This window comes from Bombina bombina, chromosome 5 (assembly GCF_027579735.1).
Source record: "Bombina bombina isolate aBomBom1 chromosome 5, aBomBom1.pri, whole genome shotgun sequence".
NCBI classification, from domain to species: domain Eukaryota; kingdom Metazoa; phylum Chordata; class Amphibia; order Anura; family Bombinatoridae; genus Bombina; species Bombina bombina.
Window position 1 is genome coordinate 449,069,123 of NC_069503.1, and position 21,387 is coordinate 449,090,509.

Here is a 21,387-nt window from a genome sequence, read left to right on the forward strand (position 1 = left end):
GGCGAGGTCCAGTCGGCAGATTAGGGGTTAATACTTGAAGTTAGGTGTCGGTGATGTTAGGGAGGGCAGATTAGGGGTTAATACTATTTATTATAGGGTTTTTGAGGCGGGAGTGAGGCGGATTAGGGGTTAATAACTTTATTATAGTAGCGGTGAGGTCCGGTCGGCAGATTAGGGGTTAATAATTGTAGGTAGGTGGCGGCGACATTGGGGTTGGCAGATTAGGGGTTAATAAATATAATATAGGGGTCGGCGGTGTTAGGGGCAGCAGATTAGGGGTTCATAGGGATAACGTAGGTTGCGGCGGTGTACGGAGCGACAGATTAGGGGTTAATAATAATATGCAGGGGTCAGCGATCGCGGGGTCGGCAGATTAGGGGGTTAATAAGTGTAAGGTTAGGGGTGTTAAGACTCGGGGTACATGTTAGGGTGTTAGGTGCAGACTTAGGAAGTGTTTCCCCATAGGAAACAATGGGGCTGAGTTAGGAGCTGAACGCTGCTTTGTTGCAGGTGTTAGATTTTTTTTTTCAGCTCAAACGGCCCCATTGTTTCCTATGGGGGAATCGTGCACGAGCACGTTTTTGAAGCTGGGCGTGTCCGTAAGCACTGCTGGTATTTAGAGTTGCAGTGGCGGTAAATTATGCTATACGCTCCCTTTTTGGAGCCTAACGCAGCCCTTCCGTGAACTCTAAATACCAGCGGTATTTAAAAGGTGTGGAGGGAAAAAAGCACGTGTAGCTAACGCACCCCTTTGGCCACAGAACTCTAAATCTAGGCGATGGTTTGAATAGTTCATAAGATAGATGGCCAGATGGAACAATCTTATTTGCAAAAAAGGCTCCCACCTATATTATGCACCAGAACTTACAGGGCTGTGTCCCCCTGAAATCTGTGTCACAGATATTTCACTGAGCCCTCAGCCTTCCTGACTCAGTACTATATACACAGGCCGAGGCCACTCTCAGTCAGTTCACAAGATGATTAACAGAGAAAAAAAAAAAGTACATGTGATCTCCCAGCAGCTGGTGTTGCCCAGTCTCAAGGCTTATGGTCCCTTCAGCTGTGGATCTGGAAGCATTTACTGGTGGCGGGCAGCTTCAATAGCCCCAAACCTTCTGCTAATACCCCACCTTCCTGGGTGTATACACCAGCCGGACCATCCGCAAAGAAAGCCAACAAGAGGGTCGTGGAAATGGGTGTCAAACAGAAGAGAACTGCTCTGCACGGCTCACCATCGAGAACCCGTGATCCTGTACTGCACCGGCAGTATTGCACATAGTCCAAATCCCCGGCAATGGGGGCGTTCCTCCTTGGTTTGAGCTCCTGCCTTCCGAATATACCCAAGGTGTGTTTTACCCATGGAAAGGTGCCAGGAGATTTCAATCGGGCTAGTCACGCTCGGATCTGTGATTCCACATCAGTCAAGCAGCGTTCTCCATTTTCCCAGCACCAGACGGATAAATGCTCAGCTGGCCACAAAGCGGTTCCATCGCACCGACCGCCCAGTTTAGAGCACTGCTGTGTCGGTTCCAAGCGTCTGTAAGCGGTAATCAATGCTTGTCACTGCAGTGAGTGTAGAAATCCTGCATCCACCTCACTGGGGTAGCCAAAAAGCTTGGTATCAGCTGAGTAGCTAAGAGTCTACAGGTTTAGTGGAATGGAGTGCATTAGCCAACTCGCACAAATGAGCTAAATGTTCAGACTTCTATTGCAGGACCAATGGTCCCAATACCCAGGCCTTGCCCAGCCCAGGGAACTGCAATAGGCTGGTGGATGTAGCGGTATCTCCCGTAAGAGACTCAGAGCCATCACAGCAGGTACCTGCAGCTACCTGTCTGCCCTGCCTCCAGCCAGAAGTCCGAACACAAGTTTTTTCTCACTCCTGTTCTTTCTTAATGGCGGTAGTCCTCCAGGTTGGTCCTCTTCATCTTCATGATTGTGGCGGCCATCTTGTAGGTTCATCCATGGTGGCACTCTTCCAACCAATGCGTCTTGTTTTTTCTTCTATCTATACCTAACCTGCAGGCAGTTTCTTTCTTCTTCTATCTATACCTAACCTGCAGGCAGTTTCTCGTCAGTTGTTCACTCCTAGAACATGAAGTGCAAAAATTAGGCAAAAAAATTGCTTCTGCCCAGAAAAGAATTTAAGACACTTCCTCATAGCTAAGAAAATACGAGTTCCCCCTGATAATAGATGTAAGCCACTACCGTGACAAAATCTGGATGAAAATGGAAATAAGACTCCATACAACAGAGGCCAACTCTGAAGGACTCTGAAAATTGCACAGAGTACAAAACATAATTGAAAACCTCGCTTTCTCGAGGAAACCAAACTCTTTCTGCACTCAGAGACACCCAAATGGCCCCTCAAAGAAAAAAAAAACCTTGCATTTAAAAAGATCACCATCAAAACAGGGTGAACAAAAGAAGCTCCCTGCAAAACAAACTGATGACTGTCACGCTGCTCTGTTCTGCTGTGGCCATTGCCATAGACACATGCACTCCTCCTGTTGCTAGGGATATGGCAGTGTAACTGCAGCACGGTGATGACATCATCACAGCCTGCCCTGTCTTCCCTATGTAAAGGCCTCAGTCCCTCTCAACTGTGCCCTAGTATAGGTGTTTCTTCTTGTGCTCCTGGGTGCTGTATATCTGTATGCTGAATTGCTGTATTGATTCACTGTTGCTGAACTCTGCCTGTTTGACTACTCTGCTTGCCTTAACCCTTGAATTGCTGGACTGCTTAACTGTTGATGAACTCTGCCTGTTTGACTACGCTGCTTGCCTTAAACTCTGCATTGCTGGATTGTTTAACTGTTTATAAACTCTGCCTGTTTGACTACACTGCTTGCCTTAACCCCTGAATTGCTGGACTTCTTCACTGTTGATGAACTCTGCCTGTTTGACTATGCTGCTTGCCTTAAGCTCTGCATTTCTGGATTGATTAACTGTTGATGAACTCTGCCTGTTTGACTACGCTGCTTGCCTTAACCCCTGAATTGCTGGACTGCTTAACTGTTGTTAAACTCTGCTTGTTTGACTATACTGCTTGCCTTAACCCCTGAATTGCTGGATTGCTCTACTGTTGATGAACTCTGCCTGTTTGACTACTCTGTTTTCCTTAACCCTAAAATATTGGATTGCCATTCTGTTGCCAAACTCTGTCTGCCTGACCATTCTATTGATTTACCCTTGAAGTGCCTCACCTCTGGATTCCCTACCTATTGCCGTCCGAGACTATCCTGTTTCAGTCCTTCAAGTGCTTTACCCTTGAACTGCCTAACTGCTGTTTCCTACCTGCTGCCGCTAAAGACTACCCTGCATAGTGTGGGTACTGTTTACCTCATTTTGCAAACTTTCTCTGCTCTGGGATAGCCCCTATCATTCCAGCTTGACACCGGGATAACAAGACTACTGTCCAAGTATGGTCTGATAGTGGAATATCCCCCGAGCATTACATTGACATAGCCACACAGTACAGGAACTAACTTGTCCTTTGAACTAAATAAAACCTAGACAAAACAGCTGAGAATGTCTGTGCACCATTGCTATAAAACAAATCTGAAAAGGCCTCAGACAAAAAAAAAACAGCAAAAAAAAAAGCATCTAATGCATGAGACCAAATATCTCAAAACAAAAGAGCAACTGAGAGAAAAGAAAGAGACTGAAGATTGAGACATGTTAACTTCTAGAGCTAGCAAAGAGATACTCAAGGAAACAATATATCAGAACTGTCAGAAAAAGAACCCTTTTCTGAGAAATCAGAGAATTGTTTGGAAAAATTATTTTACAACCATATTGAGAAGAAAAAACATTCTGTAAGAGAGAGATACTACTAAATTAAAAAAACAAAAAACAAAAAACAAAGAAGAACCAAAATATCAACCAGGTAAAGAAATACTGCAACATGAGCTCTGAAAACAGACAAAAGGGTTCGCAGAACTTAAATAAATATTCTGGTAAAGCAACAAACTAAATGGTAGTGGAAGGCATAATTGTGCATGTAACGTCTTAAGGGTTATGCTGCCTGACTGAAATGTGAAGCTGTGCAGTGTGTAAGTTTGCAACATTTGTTGCAATATGTGGGGTGGGGACTCATACCTCTTATAAAATTGCATGCATGCTGGTACACTTCCTCTTTCTTGTCTGCAACTGCTGGAGAAAGGTTTTTTCTGTCATGATGGTGCGGCCTAGGCGTCATTCGGTTCCTCCGAAGAGGTTGAGGGAGTCATCGCCTGTTTCACGGCGAGTATCTGTGAGGGGGAGAGATGTTAGTTTAGGTACTGGGGAGGTAGGCCTTAGTCCTTCCCAGGAGGTAGGCCTCACTCCTTCCCGGGGGTTAGGGGAGCCTCCCAGTGTTTCATCTTCCCCCCTCCTTTTTCCCCTGTCTCAGAGTGAGGGTCCCTCAGATTCGGGGTTGGGTTCAGGTGGTGCTGGGGACAGCGTGGTCGAGGTGGGGGCTCCGGATGGCTCAATCGGCCTCCCGGAGGTATTCAGAGCTGGGCAGGATGCTCGGGGCCGCGGGCGGGCCGGCGGGCCCAGTTTGGGGCCTGCGGGCGTGCCGGGGGCTCGGGGGCAGGTTGTGGCCGAGTGTGGGCAATTTTCCAAGGGTCGCGGGCGGACCGGCGGGCCCGCATCGGGGCCTGCGGGGGCGCCTGTGGCCCGGGAGCAAGAAGGTTTGGGAGCGAGCGGCAGGCCTTCGGGCCTGCACCGCGTGGTTGCGCCTGGCGGCCTAGTGGATAGTGGATCACTCCCCCCCTCTGGTGGTTTTGGGGGATGCGGATCGCGGTTTACAGAATGCCCCCTTTCACATTGGTGGTTCCGGTGGCGGCGCGGCCCCCTCCAGGGCCGGGTACTTACCGGACTTACCTGTCTCGGATGCAGCGCGGGTGGCGGTTGCGGCCTTGATCCAGGCCCTCTCGGCGGGTGCTAGTTCCAGCGTCGCGGCAGGTGGCGGGCAGTCCGGCGTCGTCCATAGTGTTGCGACGGTAGGCGGCGTGGTCCCCTCGGGAGCGGTGAGCGGGGCGTCCTCTTCTGGCGGTGTCTTCCGGTCGGTGTCGGGCGGCGGTGACGTCATTTCCGGCGGTCGCGGTCGTGACGTCACTTCCGGGCGCCGCGTGGATATCGGCATTTCCGGTTTCAGGTGCGGTCGCGTGCAGGCGAGTCTTCAGTCCGGGCATGGCGTCGGCGCAGGTGAGTCGGGGGTCCGGGGATCCGGGCAAGGCGGCACCAGACAGGAGGTGGCTGGCGGTGGGCTTCAGGGGGCAGGCACCTGGCATCTGAGGGCACACTTGGGGGCGCATGACAGCAGTCAAAGGGGGGTAGGCACCGGGCAGATGCAGACTCATGCGGGGGCTGATTTGGTTGTTGGGGGTTTTGGCCCTGGGGTGCTGGATGATGCGGGGCAATGGGCTGGGGGTAGCGGGCCTGCGGCTGCAAACATACTGGGATATACCGGGCCTGGGAGTCAGCCGGCCGTGGGTAGGCCTATTGCCAGTAGGGGGCATGAACCTCTGGGGAGAGGGCAATTGGATGTGGCTGGGGAAATGGTTAGTGGTGGGCATGAACCTCTAGGGAGAGGGCAACAGGATGTGCTTGGGGAAATTTTTAGGTTGGCCTCGTTGCTAGCCCAAGGGGTGCAACCGTTGGCTTCTGGAGCAGGGCATCCTCAGCACCCAGCACTGGTTAGTGCAGGGGGTTTGGAGCCCAGTCAGGCTGGAACCAGTCACGGGGGGGTGAGTGGCCATGGGCCAGCGCGGGCACTTGGGAGGGAAGGGGGCGGCAGGGAGAGGCAGTCAGCTGGTGGAGCACAAGGGGGTGGGCAGCAAGCTAGCCATGTTGGGGAGTGGGTTGGGGGTGGCGCCTTTCCTGCGATCCCCGGTACTCCCGGCTCTGTTTTTTCTCCACAGGTGAGCAGTGTTGCAGTGGTGGCAGTGAACCAGGAGGCTGGTCAGGCGTCAGCTCAGAGGACCGGAGCTGGTCAGGAGGCGCTTCCCCCTACAGCACCAGGAGCAGGTGAGATTGCATTGCACGGGGGGTTGGGGGAAGGTGGGGGGGCTTATCTAGTGATTCTGGCTCTGAGAGTGACGACTCCTTAGGGCCAGTGTCCAAACCTCAAAAACGTGTGCTAAGGTACTTGCGTAGATTGGTGGCTGGGCAGCAGAGGCAGGAATTGAGGCTTTCTCCGGGTGGGGGAGCGCATGCCGGGGTTCCTGGTCAGGTAGCGGGGGCTAGTCTGCAGGTAGGATCAGGGGCTGCGAGCTTGGCATTGGCGAACCGCAAAGTGGCGCTGCAGGGGGATGCATACCCCTGCAATGTGCACTCATTGCATTCGCATCTGAAGGCAAAAATGGTTAAAAGAATTAGGGAGGGCAAATATGTGCACATCTTTGATCTGTCGCTCGAGGCCCATAAGGCCAAGGAGCGCAGTGAGGATGGCTCGGGACCAAAAAAGGTGAAGAGGCCCGAAACGATGGATGAGTGGCGCACGTGCTTTCGGGTACTGGCGTCCTGTCTCGTGGAGGCAAAGCCAGAATTGAGGGTTGACGTGCTAAAAAATATGGAGACGATTGAGTTCGTCCACAAAACATATAAAGAAGGCGTGTGGCGGTCTTATGATGCAGACTATAGGAGAAAGATGGTGGGGAACCCTTTGCTGACCTTTGGCACTACGGATGTCCATCTATGGCAGCGCTTGGGGGCTGAATGCTCCCCTTCCCCCCCTTCAGGTGGAAGGGTCGGGGGGAGTAGGCAGCTGGGGGGAGTTAAGAGAAAAGGCCGGGAATGTTGGAAGTTCAACAATGGGAAATGTGATCGGGGAGCAAACTGTTCCTTTCGACACTCTTGCCTGTACTGCAGGGCGGGCCACCCGGGGTCCGAGTGTGGAAAACGCAAAGAGATGGGGGGCCGGGGTGCTGGCAGAGGGGCTGCTGGGACAAAGGGCTCCAACGCCGCTGAGGCTGGATGCCCTTGAGCCTTGGCTCAGGGTCTACCCGGACAGGCGCGCAGGGGAGCTTCTCCTGTCCGGGCTTCGTGAGGGTTTCATCATTCTGGTGGAAGGGCCAGTGTCGGGGGCACGGCAGAAGCGGAACCTCAAGTCGGCGTATGAATACCCCGATATTGTGAGGGAAAAGCTGGGTAAAGAACTAGGATTGTGCCGCATGGCTGGCCCCTTTCCAGAACCCCCAATTACAGGGCTAGTGGTTTCCCCGCTGGGGGTTGTCCCCAAGAAGGAAGCGGGAAAATTCCGGTTGATCCAGCATTTATCATATCCGAAAGGTAATTCGGTTAATGACACTATCAACCCGGAGGTTAGCTCCGTTTTCTATCAGTCGTTTGACCAGGCTATGGTTTTGGTGCAACAGGCTGGGGTCGGGGCCCTCCTAGCGAAGCTTGACATTGAGTCAGCATTTTGCTTGCTGTCAATACACCCGGCTTCCTTTCGGTTGATGGGGTGCTGGTTTGAAGGGACATATTATGTGGATCGTTGTCTCCCAATGGGTTGCTCGGTCTCATGCGCTTTCTTTGAGTTGTTCAGTACATTCCTGCACTGGGCAGTTTTTTCCAAGGCGCGTGGTGGGCTTATAGCCCATTACTTGGATGATTTTTTGCTGATCGGCAGAGCTGGGGCGGCAGAATGCGCACGGCTTATGTCGCCTTTATCCAGGCCCTCTCGGCGGGTGCTAGTTCCAGCGTCGCGGCAGGTGGCGGGCAGTCCGGCGTCGTCCATAGTGTTGCGACGGTAGGCGGCGTGGTCCCCTCGGGAGCGGTAAGCGGGGCGTCCTCTTCTGGCGGTGTCTTCCGGTCGGTGTCGGGCGGCGGTGACGTCATTTCCGGCGGTCGCGGTCGTGACGTCACTTCCGGGCGCCGCATGGATATCGGCATTTCCGGTTTCGGGTGCGGTCGCGTGCAGGCGAGTCTTCAGTCCGGGCATGGCGTCGGCGCAGGTGAGTCGGGGGTCCGGGGATCCGGGCAAGGCGGCACCGGACAGGAGGTGGCTGGCGGTGGGCTTCAGGGGGCAGGCACCTGGCATCTGGGGGCACACTTGGGGGCGCATGGCAGCAGTCAAAGGGGGGTAGGCACCGGGCAGATGCAGACTCATGTGGGGGCTGATTTCGTTGTTGAGGGTTTTGGCCCTGGGGTGCTGGATGATGCAGGGCAACGGGCTGGGGGTAGCGGGCCTGCGGCTGCAAACATACTGGGATATACCGGGCCTGGGAGTCAGCCGGCCGTGGGTAGGCCTATTGCCAGTAGGGGGCATGAACCTCTGGGGAGAGGGCAATTGGATGTGGCTGGGGAAATGGTTAGTGGTGGGCATGAACCTCTAGGGAGAGGGCAACAGGATGTGCTTGGGGAAATTTTTAGGTTGGCCTCGTTGCTAGCCCAAGGGGTGCAACCGTTGGCTTCTGGAGCAGGGCATCCTCAGCACCCAGCACTGGTTAGTGCAGGGGGTTTGGAGCCCAGTCAGGCTGGAACCAGTCACGGGGGGGTGGGTGGCCATGGGCCAGCGTGGGCACTTGGGAGGGAAGGGGGCGGCAGGGAGAGGCAGTCAGCTGGTGGAGCACGAGGGGGTGGGCAGCAAGCTAGCCATGTTGGGGAGCGGGTTGGGGGTGGCGCCTTTCCTGCGATCCCCGGTACTCCTGGCTCTGTTTTTTCTCCACAGGTGAGCAGTGTTGCAGTGGTGGCAGTGAACCAGGAGGCTGGTCAGGCATCAGCTCAGAGGACCGGAGCTGGTCAGGAGGCGCTTCCCCCTACAGCACCAGGAGCAGGTGAGATTGCATTGCACGGGGGGTTGGGGGAAGGTGGGGGGGCTCATCTAGTGATTCTGGCTCTGAGAGTGACGACTTCTTAGGGCCAGTGTCCAAACCTCAAAAATGTGTGCTAAGGTACTTGCGTAGATTGGTGGCTGGGCAGCAGAGGCAGGAATTGAGGCTTTCTCCGGGTGGGGGAGCGCAGGCCGGGGTTCCTGGTCAGGTAGCGGGGGCTAGTCTGCAGGTAGGGTCAGGGGCTGCGAGCTTGGCATTGGCGGACCGCAAAGTGGCGCTGCAAGGGGATGCATACCCCTGCAATGTGCACTCATTGCATTCGCATCTGAAGGCAAAAATGGTTAAAAGAATTAGGGAGGGCAAATATGTGCACATCTTTGATCTGCCGCTTGAGGCCCATAAGCCCAAGGAGCGCAGTGAGGATGGCTCGGGACCAAAAAGGTGAAGAGGCCCGAAACGATGGATGAGTGGCGCACGTGCTTTCGGGTACTGGTGTCCTGTCTCGTGGAGGCAAAGCCAGAATTGAGGGTTGACATGCTAAAATATATGGAGACGATTGAGTTCGTCCACAAAACATATAAAGAAGGCGTGTGGCGGTCTTATGATGCGGACTATAGGAGAAAGATGGTGGGGAACCCTTTGCTGACCTTTGGCACTACGGATGTCCATCTATGGCAGCACTTGGGGGCTAAATGCTCCCCTTCCCCCCCTTCAGGTGGAAGGGTCGGGGGGAGTAGGCAGCTGGGGGGAGTTAAGAGAAAAGGCCGGGAATGTTGGAAGTTCAACGATGGGAAATGTGATCGGGGAGCAAACTGTTCCTTTCGACACTCTTGCCTGTACTGCGGGGCGGGCCACCCGGGGTCTGAGTGTGGAAAACGCAAAGAGATGGGGGGCCGGGGTGCTGGCAGAGGGGCTGCTGGGACAAAGGGCTCCAACGCCGCTGAGGCTGGACGCCCTTGAGCCTTGGCTCAGGGTCTACCCGGACAGGCGCACAGGGGAGCTTCTCCTGTTCGGGCTTCGCGAGGGTTTCATCATTCTGGTGGAAGGGCCAGTGTCAGGGGCACGGCAGAAGCGGAACCTCAAGTCGGCGTATGAATACCCCAATATTGTGAGGGAAAAGCTGGGTAAAGAACTGGGATTGGGCCGCATTGCTGGCCCCTTTCCAGAACCCCCAATTCCAGGGCTAGTGGTTTCCCCGCTGGGGGTTGTCCCCAAGAAGGAAGCGGGAAAATTCCGGTTGATCCAGCATTTATCATATCCGAAAGGTAATTCAGTTAATGACGCTATCAACCCGGAGGCTATGGTTTTGGTGCAACAGGCTGGGGTCGGGGCCCTCCTAGCGAAGCTTGACATTGAGTCAGCATTTCGCTTGCTGCCAATATACCCGGCTTCCTTTCGGTTGATGGGGTGCTGGTTTGAAGGGGCATATTATGTGGATCGTTGTCTCCAAATGGGTTGCTCGGTCTCATGCGCTTTCTTTGAGATGTTCAGTACATTCCTGCACTGGGCAGTTTTTTCCAAGGCACGTGGTGGGCTTATAGCCCATTACTTGGATGATATTTTGCTGATCGGCAGAGCTGGGGCGGCAGAATGCGCACAGCTTATGTCGGTAATGAGGGCCTTATTTGCGCATTTCGGGGTACCATTGGCGGAAGACAAGACCCAGGGGCCATGCACTCGCTTGACGTTTCTGGGAATCGAGATCGATACCGTAGAGCGGAGGTGCAGGCTGCCAGAGGACAAGGTGGAGCGTATGCTCGCAGCGGTTACTTCGGCCGCGGCGGCTGACCGGCTCGCGATAAGGGAGTTACAGTCGTTACTGGGTCTGTTGAATTTCGCTTGCAAGGTGATCCCAATGGGCAGGGTGTTCAACAGGAGGTTGGAAGGCCCGCTGAAGGGAAGTAGCGGGGGTCGCAAGGCGTGTGTGGTGTCCTCAGATATGAGAGAGGACTTGAGAGTCTGGGAGTTGTTCCTGGTGGATTTCAACGGTGTCTTGTTGTGGAGACAGGAAAGGACTTCTAGTCAGGCTTTGCATTTGTTCACAGACGCGGCCGGGGCTCTAGGTTATGGGGCTTACTTCAGCGGCGCGTGGAGTGCCGAGGAATGGCCTCTGGCCTGGGTTGAGAAGGGATGGACCAGGAATCTTACACTCCTGGAGTTGTTCCCCATCGTAGTGGCCGTTGAATTATGGGGGCAGCAGCTGGCGGATAGGGACGTGATATTCTGGTGTGATAATATGAGCGTCGTGTTCGCAATCAACAACCTTTCTGCCTCTTCCCCTATTGTAGTACGTTACCTTAGATGGTTAGTACTGCGATGCCTGCGGCACAACATTGACTTTAGGGCACGGCACGTGCCCGGGGTCAATAATGTATTGGCGGATGCGCTGTCCCGGGGCCAGTGGGAGGCATTTAGGAGATTGGCACCGGGGGCGGCAAGGGTTGGTACTCCTTGTCCTTCCTTTCTTTGGCAGGTGGCGGAAAGGGGGGACGTGCTGACTTTGTTGGTACAGGCGTTGCTGGCGCCTGCTACCTGGAGAGCCTACGTCAAATACTGGGCAGAATGGGAAGTCTTCCTCAGGGGTAAGGGTGTTCCGGTGGAATCCGGATCACCGACTTTGTTGCTTGAATGGATGGTGTGTTTGAAGGAGGCTGGCTGCAAGAAAGGGTCGATGCAGGGGAGGCTGGCAGCCTTGTCTTTCTTTGCTAAGTGGAAGGGTATCCCAGATGGGACGAATACCTTTCTCGTTAGGCAGGTAATGAAAGGTTGGGGTAGAATTGAAGCAAAGGTAGCGGATAGGCGGGAGCCCATTACGGTGCAGCGGCTTTGGGCCCTGCTAGCGGCGCTTCCGGAGGTATGTGCAGATGAGTATGAGGTAGGTCTGTTCAGGGCGGCGTTTGCGGTTGCTTTCTTTGGGGCTTTGAGGATTGGTGAGCTAGTCAGTCCGACCAGGTCCTCAGCAGGTTGTGGTATCCAAGTGCAGCATGTCAGGTTTGACATGCAGGCACTATTGTTGTTTATTCCCAGATCAAAGACCGATCAGGAGAAGAAAGGTGTGTGGTTGTCCATACAGAAACAGGATTATTCGGAGTGTTGCCCCGTCCGGCTCTCGTCCGAGTTCTTGGCTAGGAGGCCGGCGACTCCTGGGCAGTTTTTCATGCATGCGGATGGGTCTAGTTTGTCTCGGTTTCAGTTTAGGCGGGTGTTGGAGGAAGCTGCTAAGCGGGTTGGCCTAGACCCCGGGGTTATTGCGCCACACTCCTTTCGCATCGGAGCGGCCACCAGCGCGGCTGCGGCTGGGGCATCAGAACGGGAGATTAAGAGACTAGGGAGGTGGAGTTCCAAAAGGTATAGGTTGTACATTAGACCCCTTAAGGGTAAAGTATAGACAGTATAGAATTATAGGCGTGTGTTTCCGTTTTTTAGTAATGATGGTTCTCGTTTATTTTAGGTTTAAGAACCCCTCCTTGTAGAGCGTGGATAGTTGGCCACTCGTACGTCCACTGGGCGGCCATTCACGCTTTGAAGCGCCCGGGCGGCCAGCAGCTGGGATTTCATCCAGATGCGGTTTCCATTAGATTGCTGGGGAAGAGGGGAATGTTGTGGAGTGACTTGCCGGCTTGTTTGGAGGAGGCCTTCCTTCATTGGGGGCGGCCTTCCTTGATAGTGCTGCATCTGGGGGGCAATGATGTGGGGCGTTTGCCTGTGTTGGACTTGGTGGCTATCATCCAGTCGGATGTGAGGTGGTTGAAAGCTCATTTTCCAGGGGTGCGAGTGGCTTGGTCGAACGTAATTGCTCGCTTGCAGTGGCGACATGTGAGGGTGCACCGTTCTGCTTACCGTATCCGGAAAAAGCTGAACAGAGATGTGGGGAGGTTGATCGTGGAGGAAGGTGGTTTTACAATCAGGCACGATAACATTTTGGGGGGCTGCAAGCCGCTGTATAGGCCGGACGGGGTCCATTTAACGGAAGAGGGCTTAGAGTTATTTGTGGCTAATTTGTCTGGTGCTATTAGGAGGCATGTTTTATAGCTAGCCTCTTGGGGTGGAGGCAAGAGCTCCATTGTGCGGGCATATATGCAGTATCTCTTGTGGCGGGGTCCCGGCCGAATTATTTTTATGGTTTCCGCGAGGGTGTGGTCGAGCTAATGGGAGGGGCATGATGTTGCAAGTCGCAGCTTGTAACGCCTCTCTCCGCGGGCCTGCTGACCTAGAAACCCCTTGTGGATGATGCCAGCCTTTGAAGGGCAATGTTCGGCAGGAGCATTGCGACAACCGATCTGGGCCGGTGACCTCACTACGCTTGCTGTAGATACTAAGTTATTGCTAGTTTTAGGATATAGATTAGTCTCAGATGCCGCCACCTATTGATATAAGCCTTATGCTTCACAAGTTAAATAAGTTTAGAATTTGCCTGGTTTTGTTTAATAAACGCGACCTTGCTTCACGGTCTTATACCTCCAACTATGTGTCTGTGTTTTTATTGGGTAAGGTGGAAATGAAGTCATGGTGATTTGACCCTTAAGAGATTGTCTAGAAAAACAAACCTAAATAAAAAATTATGTTCCCAGAATTGGAAACATGAAGGTACGCTCCCTTAGAATCTAATGTGGGCATAAACTGACCTACAGTGAAAACAGAATGATCCAAAGAGTTTCAATTTTAAACTGATTTAGCTCTTAAATATCCAATATATATACAGTATATATATATATATATATATATATATATATATATAAATCAATATAAATTGTTGCATAGGAAATTAGCACCTCTAGGCAAGTATCCCCGCTTGCTTTTACCCATGCAAATTAGATATCCAACGTCTCAGATTTTTTTGCTTCATATTGTGCTAACACACAGTGATTCCCTAATAGGGAGAATGCAGCAATACAGAAATTACCAATATACAGCCTGTTTCGTTCTTGTTAGAACTCTTCAATAGCAAATAGATTTCTGATTGCTTCTTAGGTAAAGCTCATTTCAGGGATAAAATCAAAATTAATTAAAATTATGGTGGAGATAAAAGTCTGAGATTAAAATCCTCCATGTCTCAAAAGTAAATCAATATAAATTGTTGCATAGGAAATTAGCACATATAAGCATGTACCCCCACTTGCTTTTTTACACAGTAACACTCCATATACACTGTTACCAATGCAGAAGAGGATTCTGCTTAAGATATGCAAATTAGATATCCAACATCGAATACGATCGGGTTGATCGACATCCGCTGCAAGCGGCCAATTTGCCGCAAATCTGCAGGGGGCGCATTGAACCAGCAGTTCACAAGAACTGCTGTTGCTATGATAAATGCTGACAGCGTAAGCTACATCATATCATGTCGGCTCACTCTTTCATAAACCTACCCCATCATCTTAAAATTATATCAATAACAGCATCACAAATGAAAAAATAAGCTTAAGAGTAATTCCAAAAGGCTAAAAAAAGACTTCATTAGCAGAATCAAAAGAAAACTGCTTAGAAAGACTAATGATCTAAATGGAAAAAGCAACAGCCATACCAACAAACAAAATGCTGACCAAAAAATATAACCTGCTTGCTGAAAAATCCTCATATGGAAGGAAACTAATTTCAAATCTAAAGGGTCTAAGAAGGAAATAAAAGAAATATCTTCCAAAGAGATAAAAGTACACTAAGCCAAAGGTAGAAAAGGCCCCATCAACTTTAGGAACAATTTCCCAAAGATCAATAATAGAAACCAGTAAAGGATACATTTTCTTAAACCTTGCTGAAGGATTAAAAAGTTTACCTGGTTTAGCCCACTCCTAGAAACTATCTTACAGACAGTATCAGGGACAGGACAATACAATTAAATCTAAACAAATAATAGACTTACCCTCAACTACTTTAGGATCCTTAAAGGGTCACTGAACCCAAATTTTTTCTTTTGTGATTCAAATAGAGCATGAAATGTTAAGCAACATTCTAATGTACTCCTATTATCAAATTTTCTTTATTCTCTTGGTATCTTTATTTGAAATGCAGGAATGTAAGTTTAGATGCCGGCCCATTTTTGGTGAACAACCTGGGTGGATAAATTCATGCTAATCCAACATGCAGGATAAAACACAGGGGCAACATATCCAACATAAAAATAGTGCACTAAAGAAAAACAGGGGAACGCGTGTGTAAAACCTTCGGAAAAAGAGAAAGAGCAGACCTAAAAAAGACCTGCATTTGAAATCTCACTGTGTACAGACTAGAAAGTCAAGCCAGTGCTGAAACATATCAGCAGAGGATATGGAATATACTGACGACTTAGCAGGAGTAGGCAAAGGACAGGTCCCTGAGACACCCGTGGAAGGCTTGTGACTAATTTCCCATAAGAGGAAAAATTCAACACTACCACTACTCCATATTACATCCCTCTGACAAGTCACTTCACTCTGAGGGGAATAGGCCTCTTACTGAAGGATCTTATGCACCCTTTTTTATTCTTCACCTTCCTCCAGTGGAGGCAAAGACATGACTGATTTTCCAGTAAGGTGGGAGGGGTTTAATAGAGTTCTTGGGGACTGGGAATCTTTGACTCCTCCTAGTGGCAGGAAAGACTAATTCCCAGTAGTAATGAGTCATGAACTCTTACCACCTGTATGAAAGAAATATATATTTAAAAATAAACAGAACATTTTTTTTCCATGTGAGGAAAATTGGAATATAAAATAAGCTTAACATGTCGGATATGGCATGAGAATGTAGCGCAGTAAAGGGGGTAAGTTGCGCAGCAAAAGTAAATATATATATGTGTATGAAAATATACTTATATATTTATGTATATGCACATGTTAACAGATAAATATATATTTGTATATTTATATACATATATATTTACAGGGAACACACAGTTCCCATAGACCACAATGTAAAGGCACTTTTCAGTGCTTTTTTTTTTCTAACACCCCACAGCCGCCGACATTAGCCACCAAAAACTGCTAAGTGCAGGGTTTGTTTGTTTTTATTATTTCTAAATGCTACATTTAAGAAAAAAAAAAGAAGAAAACTAACAGTTAAGTTTGGGGGCATTTGGGGAACATTTAAAAAATTAACCAGAGATCTGATCTCTAGTTAATTTTAAGACCGCTAATTGCTACTGCAAGCTTGCTGTAGCAATAACCAGCCACTTGTAATGGCTGGATACTTATTGTGCGCCTGCAAAAAGGCTATTTTGCCCGTTTGCAGCCATGCAATAAATTAGAGCTCCACTTGTAATCTAGCCCACAATGAGCAAAAATTATCATGAGAATAATACCATATATAGTTTTATTAGTTATTGAAATATTTAAAATATATGTGGTAACGTTCTATTGTCCAGATAGTAAAGAAAAACTCCACAATGTTTCCTCATAAGAATGTCAACTAATTACTTTTTGAAATGCAGCAGTGTTAAGTCTGGGGACTACATTTCCACTTGTAAAAAGAAAACTAAAACAATTACATAGTAGGAAGACCACATTTTATTATTTAAAACAAAATTATATATAGAGTAGCGCTCAAAATTGTCAAGCTAAGAGAAAATAGACCAATGTTAGAACTAAATCGTTTTTAATAAATAGGCATAATATTACACAAACTTACATAAAATCCTAAACGTTGTGGCCACAGCCTGTCATATGTAAAAAACAAGTTAAAATATGTGCATATAGACCCAGTACTTGATAAATCTTACCCGTTTGCAAAAAAAAAACTATATTTTTTATTCCAGTCTGTAGTATAAATGCTGTACCAATGCAGCTAGTTGTGTATCCTGCAGCATGGACATTGACAATTAGCTGCAGAATGAGCTATCTTATAGCCTGGTAGTAGACTTATGAGTCTCACAAAACAGAGTAATCCTAATGGTAGTGTTTATGAATCCTTAGAATCTCTAGCAAGTCGAATGTTTTGTATGTGTTTTGCCTTACCAGACTTCTGATGAGTTAGTACCCTTCTCTGGTAGGTATTCCTTGCCTTTGTATTTGTGAAGATCTTCCACTAGAGTCGGCATCGTTGCGTTATTCCTAACCGTTAGTGGTTACTCCACGTGGGCTGTCATGTGATCTTTGCAGACAAATAGGGAAAATGGTTGTAGTTCAAAGGCTTTTTTTGTATCCAACTTCGATACAAAGTGGTTGTATCTTTTCTTGGAAATACCACTGGTTGTATTTCAGTTACACCAGCAAATTAGATTCTCACAGAAGTCACTTTCTATGCGTTTCAGCATAAAAATGCCTTTGTCAAGATGACTGGATGTGAGCATAATCTGGATATTTATACCCTTCTACTTATAGGAACAATACTCCTTTTGATTTTGGTCGATACATTTGTATACATTAAGCAATTCACATACATATAAACGATCTTGTAATAAAATGATATTTTTACTTTATACGCTACTAAGAATTAACAAAAAAGGAAAAACGATAATTGAATACGAATAAAACAAGATAATAACAAAATGATCCTATTCATATATTCCCATTTTACTATTCATATGCATACAAATACAATTATACCTTTAGATGAATCCTTGGGAAATGTTTCTTGAGAAATTTGGAAACAGCAGTTTTACCAGCAGATTCCTGTTTGAGCCAGACTTTTATGGAAAAACCATCACCAAATCTATGTGAACAAAAATAAAAATAATTGGCTCATTTAATTAGTTGCCTTATTTTTATCTTCCTACTCTTTTCCCCTAAATGTTCTTTATATTTTAGGAGATTAGGTAACCACGGTATGACATAGAATCTCAATTCCAAACCTTATGTTATGCAATCACAACATGGAATCAGGTGTATCTAATGCAAAATATCAAATAAAATACACTATGGGGGTTAAATATCAAGCTCTGCCCCTGTTTCCTCGCAAGCCTTCAGGCTCGCCAGAAACAACAGTTATGAAGCAGCGGTCTAAAGCATTATATGGCAGAAGGTTTGCTACAATAGTATACATTAGCAAGAACAATAGCTGGCAGCAGTATTTCCTGTCATGTAGTTCCTCAGACATGCACACGTTACCTATCTAGATATCTCTTCAACAAAGAATAACATGAAAATGAAGCAAATTTAATAATAGAAGTAAATTGGAAACATTTTTAAAATTGTATTCTAAGGGGTAGATTTAATAAGTATCTGATGCGGCTCTCTACCCCCGAAGTTTCTGGCTCGCTGGAAACATAAGTTAAGAAGCAGCAGTTGTATGATTGACACCCCCTGCTAGCGGCCAATTAGCGGCGTATATTGTCGGCATTGAGCGATGATACCTCCCTGCTGGCGGCCGTGAGTCAGCAGGGGGCGGCGTTGCACCAGCAGCTCTTGTGAGCTGCTGGTGCAATGTTAAATGCGGAGAGTGTATTGCTCTCCGCATTCAGCAAGGTCTTGCGGACCTGATCCTCACTGTCAGATCAGGTCCGCAAGACCTTTGATAAATAGGCCCCTATATCTGAATCATGAAAGAAACATTTTGGAATTCATGTCTCTTTAAATAGATGTATTTTTTTCAAAATAATTTCATTAGCAAAATTACTTCTAGTAAACGTTATTACTGTTTTTCAGCAACATACGCACATTTGCCAGTGCCCCAGTATTTAAACAACACACCTTCTAAAAGAGCCAGCAGTGGTATATAGGACACAGATTAATGGGACAATCACAATCTATTGCCACAGCTAATGGGGTTTCAACAGAAAAGCTCTCTAAAAGGACTTTGAGTGTTAACTGCCTGTTAAAAAAAAACAAAAAAAAACCCAGAAACTGGGAAGTCTCCCAAAAATGAGAGAAAAAAAAGCCTATTCACATGTTAAAGCAAAACTGTAATAATGGAACCCCTTTATTTTCTTGGCGAGGACAAAATGAATTTACATGTGTGACATTCACCCATTGTCATCCCTCCACAATCCATATGAATGTTAGTTGTATCTTGGCAGGATGGACAGGCTTTTGTAGGCAATTCAGGACACCAAAATCTACAAAGAGTGATTTTATATTTCATATCTGAATGTATTTCTCACTCACACTGGCATAATTGTCACAAACCGTACAGGCAATATTAAAATCGTGTTTTTGGACTTCCGGTGGGTGGAGCTAGCGGCTGGCAGCAGGAGAGAAGAGCTCCGCAATTTAACTCTGAATATATCCCATTTTCTGCTGCCGGCTGCCTTATCCCACGTTACCGCCTTGTTGGGTAGATGTAATAAGACCCCAACCGGCTAGGATTAGATCGTGAAGGGCCGAAAATCGCCCTTGCCTCGGAAGGCATTTCTATCTGCGCCACGCTGCGCACCTAACGGACCTCGCGGGCGCCATCTTGGAGGATCCCTCCCTACCTCCATACCCGTCACAGCCCGGACGGAGCTGCAGAATCATACAGCCTAAGGAATATATCGGCAACGCTATAGGATACCGATCCAGCCGGATTAACTGTCTTTGTGGCAGCTGAAAAGGGGACAATAATAAGCGGTACTCAGGTAACACGCACCCTGAAGGGACATTGTGGGCTAAATGATTAACTCAATTAGAAGCAATGCTGATAGCAATTGACTGCATTTAAGTAATCCGGCCTGCTTCACTTCATCTTGAAAGGGAGAGCAAGTAAATACAAAAAAAAAGAAAAGCAAACTTATATCAAGACACAAGTTGGTAGATAACTGGGGGCCTGGGACAGAGAGCTGCAGCGCTGGAGCTGTGAACAAACCCAGCAATCTCTAACCGCACAGGGGCTAGACACATGGAACATTCTGCTCTATTGCATAGCTGGTATAGCTAAAAAAAAATTCTTCTTCTCAGGACTATATCTAGGGTCTATGTTTTCAGAGTGGGCAGAGTTTCTCTATTATTTGCTGCGTAGCTGGTATAGCTAAATTTTTACATCTGTCTTTTGTGATCTTGTGATTGCACTCGAGGCCTATAACTTCTAACTGAATAATCTGCCTGACACTTTACTGCTTCATAACTACCTCAGTGAACTTATCCTATTGCACTTGGGACTGACATTTCTAGTGTGAGACAAGAGGGGAGAGGAGCCTACGGGGCAAGAGGAATGCTTTTGTGGTAAATACAGCCTACTTGTTTGTTTCTTACTCATCCTGCTCGTTCACAGCCTGAGGGGCCGCTGCATCTCACAGAATTTCAGTGTCACTTTGTGGTTTATGCATAACGTTCCTGCAACACTAGTCCTCTTGTACAATTTGTTCTATGAAAGTGGACGAGTATTTTCACAGGCTGCCTTCGCCTTCAAGTAGCACCATGAGTCAAAGATCAAAAAATCAGGACAAGAGGCACAAAATCCTTATTGAATCTCAGGCAAACACCTCACTTGCAGATATTGAAAACAATTCACCAGGTGATCACTCCTCACTCTTGCAAGAGCTTAAAGCATTTTTCTTGCCAAAGATGGACAGTTTGCAGGCTGGTGTTGATACTTTGACCAGTGAGGTGAGGCTCTTTTCTACACGTATGTCTGCTGCAGAACAGAGAATTTCGGGGGTTGAGGATAGGCAGCAAGAATCAGATATTTCATTGAAGCACTTGCTGAAACAAAATCAACAGTTAATGGATAAAGTAGAAGATTTAGAAAACCGCAGTAGACGAAACAACCTGCGAATTGTAGGTGTTCCTGAATCTATCAAGGATAAAGATCTATTGGACTTTGCCGCCTCAACCCTTCCAAAGCTCCTAGGCATGCCTTTGGATTGTCTCCCACTGGATATTGAGAGATCACACCGCATTGGCCCTAACAGATATCTGGACAACTCCAGGGAAAAACCACGTCAAGTAATCTTTAAGTGTTTGAATTTCCAGGACAAGCTTGCCATTCTCAGAGCATATAGAATGGCTAAAGAAGTCATTTATGAAGATCACCGCCTCTTGTTGTTTCAAGATTTTTCGGTGGAAGTCACTAAGAGACGCAGGGACTTTGCCTCACTCTGTTCCACCTTGCATGAACAGGGGCGCAAATTTGCTCTTATGTTTCCAGCTACCCTTAAGATCCAGACCCTTTCAGGTCCAAAAACTTTCCACTCGCCTGCAGCAGCGCAAGCATTCCTGTCCACAGAGCGAAGGCAGGATAATGGTTGATAAGACTCTAACAAGAATCAATGTTCTCAGTTTTTACATAAAATGTATCTCATGACATGTTTGGTCCCTATCTTGCAGAGACCATGGTTGTGGTTAATAGTTCTCAGTTGGTGTGTGTGCCTGTGGGGCTTGGAGGGGGGGCACTTGGACGCCGAGTTCCCTTCTGCTATTGAGCACTTGCCTCTGTTTGAAATACTCTCTTACGTCATTGGCGTTTGCAGGTGTTGCAGTGTCTCCTCTCCGGCCCACACAGGCGATATAGATTTCATAATAAGTATGGTTGTTCATATGGTTTGTTTTCCTAGTACTCTCAATGTTTGCTCTAGTCCCAGCTCCTACACACCCCACCTTATTAAGACTATGCAATACCCCCCACGTCGCATGACCCATGGTTCAGAAAGGTATGTTATCGGTAGAGCCCCTACTCATTCTAGGTTTCCCACCCCCTTTCCTGCATGTTTGGCCCTTGACTTGCATCTAGCACCTTTGGATGGCGATCCCCTGTCTGCCTTCCATCTTCTATGGTCCACTGCCGTTGGTGTTGCAGA

At 48.2% G+C, this 21,387-nt stretch overlaps 1 protein-coding gene across 1 annotated transcript in view; it reads right to left on the bottom strand.

The window, feature by feature from the left end:
* LOC128660461 (ATP-binding cassette sub-family A member 13-like) overlaps positions 1-21,387 on the bottom strand; it is a 478,364-nt gene that overhangs the window by 44,568 nt on the left and 412,409 nt on the right. The window contains exon 10 of the mRNA XM_053714320.1: positions 17,282-17,387. Within this exon, the coding sequence (XP_053570295.1) occupies positions 17,282-17,387 (106 nt within the window). The remainder of the gene's footprint in view (positions 1-17,281; positions 17,388-21,387) is intronic.